General features: G+C 50.4%; 1 protein-coding gene across 7 annotated transcripts in view; it reads left to right on the forward strand.

The window, feature by feature from the left end:
* Positions 1-8,039, forward strand: part of DZIP1 (DAZ interacting zinc finger protein 1) — a 51,343-nt gene extending 43,304 nt beyond the window's left edge. For 5 of the 7 annotated variants that reach the window (XM_072287347.1, XM_055067355.2, XM_050172832.3 and 2 more), the window contains 3 exons: positions 5,731-5,780; positions 7,094-7,134; positions 7,905-8,039. In XM_072287347.1, coding sequence (XP_072143448.1) covers positions 5,731-5,780; positions 7,094-7,134; positions 7,905-7,981 — 168 coding nt within the window. In that variant the 3' untranslated portion in view covers positions 7,982-8,039. The remainder of the gene's footprint in view (positions 1-5,730; positions 5,781-7,093; positions 7,135-7,904) is intronic. The other 2 variants (XM_055067360.2, XM_055067356.2) reach the window with 1 other exon arrangement.
* Positions 8,040-8,905: the final 866 nt, after the last annotated feature.

An 8,905-nucleotide genomic window follows, 5' to 3' on the forward strand; every position in this document is an offset into this window, starting at 1 on the left:
AGGGCACACACATACGCAAGGGCGCACACAACACCAGCATACGCACGCACAAGAATGCACGCACACACACTAATGCCCGCGCTCAAACGCGGACAAGCACACCCATGTGCACAACACACGTACCTGTACACACAGACGTACGCATTGGCGCGCAAACGAGCACGCACTACAAACAGGCACGCACACGTGCACATATATAGAGACGCACGACACAAACGCGCACACGCTCACACATACACTACAAACACACGTGCCCGCGCACGCATGCAGAGACGCACACACGCACACAAGCACATACACAGACACGGAGAGACGCACGCATTCACGCACAAGCATGAGTGCATACACACAGGCACACAAACACACATACACGCACGCCCACAACGCACGCACACACACCCGCGCACACTGACGCACGCATTTACGCGCAGACACGCACACATTACAAACGCGTACACGCACGCACATATACACACAAACAGTCGCACACATTCAGGCGCAAGCACGTGTGCTTGGTCCTTGTTTTTATTTATTGCTTGACGGCTGCCATGCAGATCCGGCTTCAGTAGTTTCTACACGCTTGCATGCGGTTCGTTAGGATGTGGACTTTCTCACCTGCGTTTGTGTGCGCTGCAATAGCCGTAACGATGGCTGTTCTCCAAACTGTACTATGTCCGCCGGGCGTCGCGGTAGAAAAAAGAGCTTGTTAACTAGAGTCAACGCGAGAGACAAGGCCGGCGTGACATGGTTTATGTATATTCATGTTCTGAAATTGCGGGACGGGAAGATGGTGCAACGTTGCACAATTGCATGATATTTTCACATTATTAAATGCGTAAGCATTTCTATGCTTGCGCAACGAGAAAACCGTCCGTCACGTAAGACAAAAGATTGCCGATGATTACGTTACTTCCTAATGCGAAATTTGAGCGCAGCTGTTCAGCTGTTTCGGCTTTTCGATATATTGAGGCAAAGAATTCGAGCAAGACATGCATGTGCAGTTACAAACAACTTTTTATTCTTCACGCATATTCCTTCTTCTAGAAACCCTCCACTCCCAGTCTTGATTGTCATGAAGGAAACTTTGTGGTCGAAGAAATAAATGGATATTTGCTAGACTTGCTGCACCAATGCCTGGTTCGGCGTAGCGCACCTATGGATTCTGACGGCGACGGCGCTGGGCCTCTGCTCGGGCGGCTCGTTTAGCAGCAGCGGCAGACGAAGGACTTCCACCGGTTGCCTCGCTCATTGCTCAGAAAGAACTAGCTGAGAATAAACTACTTACATACGCAGACGGATGATATTCTAATATAAACTGTATGTGAGTCTCGGACAATCCGTCTTGTGCGGAACATTACGCACCAGCGGCCGCAAACCCTTGGCGCAACTGCGTCGCTTATCGAGAGGTCGCGGGAGGCGGCGCGTAGGCGCATAGGAACGTTGTGCGGCGAAGAAATGGCAGCGACTGACTGACGCCGCTGACGTTACTAGCGAATCAACTGAAGGTGGCTCTGCGTTTCGGCTTGGGAAGCGCGCACCGTGATCCGCTGATACATGGCTGATACCGAGCCGGCGCTTCCGCGACCGGAGAACACCGCGCGCTCTCGCGCGGTCGCCGCCACGGAGAAGGGGGAGGGGGGGGGGGTAAGGGGTACACGCAATGGCGAACGGCGGTGGCTATGAGTTTCTGCTTGGGCAGCCGCACATCATCGAGATCAGCCGCCACCGAGCCGGCGTTCTCATTGCCGCCGCACAGGGGGTGGCATTAGAGGAGGAGCGAAGAGAGCAAAGCTCGCGCCGTGCGCGAGAGCTGACTTCAGGAGCGCGCGCTACCAGAGCAGCGTGCTGGCCTCGGCTGCAGAGCTGGTTACGACGAGGCATGACGGCGACGCGAAACGCAGGAACGTGCGCCAAAGAGCTGCGCTCTAAAATGTGGGCCGATCCTGGAGAGAGTGCGATACCGGGCGGACCCGCTGCGGAAGTGAAGCAGGCTTCAAGCACTCGGCAAAATGAAGCGAAAAGTGCATACATTCTTTGGAATCGCGCATACAATATAGACAAAGTCTGCAGCAGCAAGCAGCTTTCCCTTCGCGCTGCCTGTCGCTTCGACGCGAACGCTGCGGCGAGTACTTAGCGCTCACAAATCTCTCAGCACACGCCGCACCCTCCCTCTTTCGGAGATCGCTTTCAGGATATGGGCCCGCGCGGCACATAATGGATCGACGCGGATGGATAAGGCGCCAAAGAGCGATAACGGCTTATAATGATCAGTACGTCATCAGCGCACCTGGATACTTCAGGACCAGCAGTTTTCTTGCCTCATCAATTCACTTGGAGCCGCCGTCCGCCGCAGTTCATGTTGCGGCAGCGCTGTCTTTTATACCGGTGGTACAAGTTTCATAACGCTGATAATGACACCGGGCCGTGTGGAGATGAGCAAGTGGTGCAATGCTTACGCATACTTGGACAATTTCCACAGGAGTTTCTGCGTAATTTTTAAGGCGGAAGCCTTTAATGGCTCATTGTCAAGGTCATCTGCCGTTAGCAGCAGAAACTGTCACAACTTTCCGGCCTCCTGATTGGTCTCCTCTGTGTTGTGACGTCACTGTCGCTAGGCGCAGGTGTGCGCCTCCTGACTGGTTCGCGTGCGTGACGACACCCGGGGTGGTCACCCCGAACCACCCCGGGTGTCGGAGTGGTTCAGCGCCGCGCGGGATGACTCATCACATCGGCGTGCGTGGCGGCCGTCTGTTCCACGGTGCGCCCTAACGTCACTGTCGTGAGGTGCTTGAGGTGGCCTCCCAATTGGGCGCTGTGTGGCCTGACGTCACTGTCGCGAGGCGCGCGTGGCGACCGTCTGTTTGGGTGTGGTGTGGCGGCGGCGATGGCGGCACTTTACTTTGCAGTATCGGGTGGGAAGGACGCCTCGTCTCGTCAATCCAGTGTCTTCCAACACGCGATGTGCGACAGCCGCTGAACGCAAGCGGCGCTCAAGACAGGCTGAGCGTATACGTCGCATGCATCAGGGCGGCGAGGCGCGTCCGACACCACAGAGTACAGAGTCCAGGGACACGATGGGCCAACGCAAGAGAGGCAATGCGATTGAAGCGACTCGCTGCATCTCCGGGTACCAATGGCAAATGAAGCTCGGCGGCGCCGTGACCGCCATCTTGCCGCGGCAAGCCGAACAAGTACAAGTAAATCGAGCGAAGTGGATGATGAGGATGGCCAACTACACCCCGACACCGCCATGGAAGACGCGTCTCCTCCTGATCCACAAACTGCACTGCAAAGCAGCCATCCTGGACGTGGACCTACACAAGGAGTTCACCGGCCATGAGTTGCAAGCCGACATCCTCCCATGACAGCTTTGAAATGATGGACTCAGAAGACATCGAAACGATAGACATAGGCGTAAACGACGTTGCAGGCATTTAATAAACAAACAAACATTCACATAACAGTGTACGAGTTGTGTGCCTTCGTGGTGTTTCCGACGCAACAGATCGCCATTGGCAATGGTGTCAGGCTTCCGCCGTTTCACACTTTAGTCTCGACAAAGTGTCCCGTTTTTTTTTCATTTGTGCCATTGTCAAACCTTAGAATTTTTTCCCGGCACACTGAATTTCTTTTTTCATGTCAATTTTTTTATTTATTACTTGTACGTGCGTGTACGTCGACGTCGACCTCTTTCCTGTTGAGTTTGGCTAACACGCCTTTTTTTGTTATAAAATATTTATGGCAGCCTCAATTTCGGCACCAGGCAGGCAATTTTTCACCGCGTAACTGCAGCAACGAGGAGAAAGCGTGATTTTTTGTTTTGATCTCTTCATGAATCTTTTGATATATCTTTTCTGTAATGGCGTATCAGGCCGCCAAGTCTTAAAGGGTTAACAAGACACGGAAACTTGAAAGAAAGAAGTGCCTGTTGGGCAGCCACGAATAACTTTGAAGGTAACGTACAGTACGTTCCTCGCACATTTAAGGTCATTGCATTTATGTGTAAAAATCCCTCGTCACTTTGCCTTCTGAATCTGTCAGCAGCAAGCCAATTTAAAAAGGTGTCCGTTACTTCATGAATGGAGAGAACATAATTTGTTCAAAAGAAAACATAGAAGGCTATCCAGCGCGTAACTATACTACTTCGTGCTAGCTCAAGTTTTTTGCTCACGTTTTTCAAGAGGAAACGAATTGCTTCCTGCTAGATGGACCACGGGCGCTATAACGTAAGACTATTCCAAACTTTTATATTCCAATTCTGCAATCAACCCTCCGCTATTGGTGAAAAACTTTCTTGGGCCACCCCCACTTCACCTGTATGTCACGCGATGTCATGAAAACGGCGATAGCTCCCCATCTGATATGACGTCTACACACTGATTATGCATGATTTGACATAACAAAAGAAAAATAGTTATTTCTGATTCGACGCTTTTCGCCATTAGCCTTCGGCTATTGGTCAAAAGTTTTCGGGCTGCAGCCACTTCACCTGCCTGTCACGCGACGTCACAAAACCGCAAGAACTCACCGCGTCAAAGTGACGTGTACGCATAAAAGACGCATTAATATGCAGAACAAAACTGAATTTTCTTCTGAATAGCCGCAGGCTGCCCCGTTCCGAAAGGAATAAAAGATGGCTGCCGCCGATCACTCAGGCACTGGCTACTCGCACCTGCTGGAGAGAACGGGTTTATTTGCGCGTAATAAAACTTTTTGCGTGGCCGTGTAACGTTTTCGAGCACTTTCGGCACGTTTACTGCCTCGTCCTGCCAACTCTTCTTTACTGAGGATACGTTTCAGCGTCATTCTTAAGCTTCCGTTGCATGCTGCCGCGATTGTCGACGAGCCACCGTAACTATTAGTAAGGGAAAGCGGACTAATCGCAGACGCTGGCATCACCATCTTCATGCGGTTATCGATTTTCAGTGTAGTGGCTCGTCCCTGTCAAATCGCTCTCCACTTGAGCGTTTCTCCTCGCCTCTTGTGAGCCAAATAGATAAGACAACCCGCTCAGCGTAGGCAATGTTATTCGTTTTTCAAGCAAACAAAAGCGACCTCGTATGAACGAGGAGAGCGTTTGATTGGTCTGCTGAGACAGCCCTGCGGGTAACCGCCTGATGCTTGCATCGGCGGTTAGGCAAATTTGACGTCAGGAGATTGGAATAAAAACATATTGGAATAGTTTTACGTTATAGGGCCCAACGAGTTGTCTCACCAGCCAAAATTGTGCATTCGGTAGGCAGCTGAGGTCCAGCTCAGCTGCATCACCTTATCGCATCACCTTATCACCGCATCACCTTATCTAGTTGCAGATGAACGAAATATGCAACACTTTATGGAAGGCGCTTCCGAAAAATGAAGAAATAAGTGCGGCAAGGAAGAATGCAAAGTGGATGTAGCATTGCTGTATAAGTTCGGCCGTTCCTCTTTAAGTATGGTTGTCACACCGCCAGGGTATGCGCAGGCACATTTATAGCGAGCTGCACAGATCGTACCTTTGTGGCTTTATAATGACAGCTACCACCAGCCCTGGCCTTGGAATTTGTTTAGAAATGCTGCATTGTTCATGCTTGCGAAAATATTTCAAAATTTAAACTGGGAAGGTTTGTACAGGTGAAACGTACATTTGGTAATACGCATGTCCAATCACACGAGTGTTCACTTTGGGATTAGACTTGCCTTGGAGCACAGAATACTGATGTGCCGTATTTCTTCCCTTTTTTTTTTCAGCAGAAGGTCGAGGCTGCAGTTCTCAACTCTGGTGACCAGAGGATTGCGACGTGAGTGTTCTTGCTTCGGAGCGATACGAGTATGAGTGGGCAATGCGTTCTTAATTACGTTAGTTAAATTCTGGGGTATTACCTGCCAAAATGACAATGTAATTATGAGGCACGCCATAGTGGGGGACTCCGGTTTAATTTTGACCACCTGGGGTTGCTTAACGTGCACCCAGAGCGCGGTACAAGGGCGTTTCTGCATTTCGCCCCCATCGAAATGCTGTCGTCGTATCCGGGATTTGGTCGCGCGATCTCGTGCTTAGCAGCCCAACCCCATAGCCACTAAGCAAACCACGGCGGATAACGTTTCTTTTTTTTTTATAGTAAACTGTCCTTAACAACAGGGAAGGGAAGGCCTCAGGGAGCTTCGCAACATTGTTCAGCGGGCTGCTCACTGGTCACATATCGCCACAACTATCTCTCTCACAACCAGCTCTCGAGAAAACCGGGACCCATATACGAAAAAAAAAAGCGGTTTTGCAGGAAGGCATAGCATCGAAAGCTATAGAAAGCTCTAGCTCGAGGCCCTTGCACGGTGTTCTAACAATTCGCGGAGGCGACGTTGCGCAAAGCAGCATGCACGCCAGACAACCCAATGCTGCCGTCCTGGAGTAGCCGCGCTCTGGCAGGCACCAAGCATGTCCCAACGCTGTTAGCGCCGGTAGGGACGCCGGTAACGACGTTACCGGTGTCGCACGTGGATGGTCCACGGGATGAGACCGGCGGAAAACCCGCCGAAGTTTGTCAGCGCCAAAAGAAAAGATTATGCCGATTTAGCTTGGAGTTGACTGTGCGTTACGCTGCGACCAGTGCGTGGTATGCACGTTGCTGCTGAGTACGAGCGCTAAATAGGGAATGTGCAACGCTCGCGCCCCCATTTGAAGCCAGAATGCTCGCTGCACTGGGATCCGGCAGAGCCGAGTGAGCGGAGCGTGACGGCGCGTCCACTTGGCTTCGTCGCTTTTGCAGCCAAACACCATGTCACCTTCTACGCACGGGCAGAGCACGTACGCCGATATTGTGACAGCATGGCGGTGGTGGTGGCGGCGACAGTGGGAACGCACCTCGAATGACCGTATAATCGCAATCGCAATAACAGCTTGACGTTAAAGCTGTTCGAAAGTGCAACTGCCAGATAATCGCGACATTAGGCGTATTCGTAGCGAAGAAGGCGCTAGGCCAATGGCAAATTTCGCTTACGAACGAAGAGCCTTGTGAATCCGGCCCCCGGTTGATTGCAGTCGACTGACGCGTTGCGCGTGCAAAGGAAATGCCGGAACCTTACGGAGCTTAAGTAGCCTTGTTTCGTCTTTCAGGGACCTTGTGGGAGCAGCAAGACCTGCAGTGTCGTCATCAGGTATGCATGTCGTCTTCAGTTCGAAGTGTCCTTGCATTAAAATGTGTCCGGAAGCAAACAAATTGCGAACCAAGGGATCGCTAAAGAAAGCCCCAGACTACAGTTACTTCTCAGTTTCCTTAATTATGTTACCTCGAACCTTATTTATGACGTCATGTATACGTTTGAGACTCCGAAGTTTGACATCCCACGTACTGTGTTCCTGGTAAACTCTGAAAGAGCTCTAATGTCTCTAGAAGAATGAGATATACTGTCAGAGAAAAGCTGTGAGATCACATAAAGATCTCTTCACGTTACGCAAGCAGAGAGTGAACGAACTTCCCTAAGGCAATAATTTCGGTCATTCTGGACATTTCTCGATGCGGGAGAACGACTTGGCAATACATGTACTAGCAATGCAGGCATTGGGTAGAAAGCAGTACGTTGGCGAGAACTGCTCCATGGCCGTGATGACTTCGCATCACCCTATGTAATTATTTTTTAGTCATGAAAAATGTACTGTTTGTGAATAACCACGCAACGAAGCTGTTTCCAAGACTCTCAAAATTCGAATCGCATCCCAACAAATCAGTTACACGCCTCTTGTATACCTCTGGCGCTTGCACGGGCCCGAGTGGTGAGACATCCACGCTTTTGCAAGAGCGAAACTCCGCAGAACTCTCGCGAGGACATCGCATATGTGGAAAAGGAAACGCATTCGAAATGCTGCTTTATCTTTTCGTACAAACTGGTTGTGCTGACTGAAGAAAATTGCCTTCATTTTACTGCAGGTGCTGAAAGAAAAGGACGGCCACCTGTATTAAAAGATTACATCGACGACGACGAGAGCATGGAGGAAGTCAGCTAGGCGAACCAAATTCTCATTTTTCTTGAGACTGCTAATAAAATTGACCGCGGAAGTTTCATTGTCTGTTTGTTCTCAGTGATGATGTGGCTATAACAATTTTGTTGCAGTAATTCCTTTAGCACTGATGATATTTGCTTTTTCACGCATAGGATATGCAGAAAGTCTTCGGCGTTTCCTTTAACTGTGCACTTTATTTACGTATGATATATATTGCATGTGTATATCTTTGCGCCCTTCACGCTGTAATTAAGAAGTACGATAGCAGGGGTGCTAAATGTACGCTACTCTTTAGTCAGTAATTGAAGACTTACAAATATATATGATATCATGCAGAATTATCCTGCACCGAACAAATTCCGCCCGACTGGTTGCATTTCGCTCGGTGAAGCAAATAAGAATCAAGCGTATATTGGACTTTTGTCTTCAACCTGTCTCCATAAAAAGAACGCTTGAGAGATAGCGAGATAGAGAGAGAGAGAGAGTGACACTTTATTGGTCTTCAAACTTGAACGGGAGGCTTCTGTCGTAGGCGGAGCCCTCAGCCAAGGAATTGGTGCACCGCAGCTGCTCGGCGCTGCCTCTTAGCCAGATAGTGCTAGCACCGGGAGTCGACGCTGGGCGCCAAAGCTTCCCATTGCTGGGCGTTCGGGTGTGGGTTGTGCGGTATCGATATGGTAAGTTGGGATGCTTATGTGTCGTGCTAAAACGAAGCTGATGTGCTTGGGAAGCCAGTGTCTAGAGGCTGGCCGTTTTAGGTAGAACAGACCAAACTGCTGTTCGTATCGTCACGCAGAAGTGAGGGGTGGTGGGAGTGTTAGTAGGGGGCCAAACCACTGACAGACTTGTCGCAGAATACCGAAGAGAAAGGCGGTCAGTGAGCATGCATTACCGGTATCTGATGCCTGCGCCAAGTCACAATGAGCA

This window comes from Dermacentor andersoni, chromosome 3 (genome assembly GCF_023375885.2).
Source record: "Dermacentor andersoni chromosome 3, qqDerAnde1_hic_scaffold, whole genome shotgun sequence".
Classification (NCBI taxonomy): Eukaryota; Metazoa; Arthropoda; class Arachnida; order Ixodida; family Ixodidae; genus Dermacentor; species Dermacentor andersoni.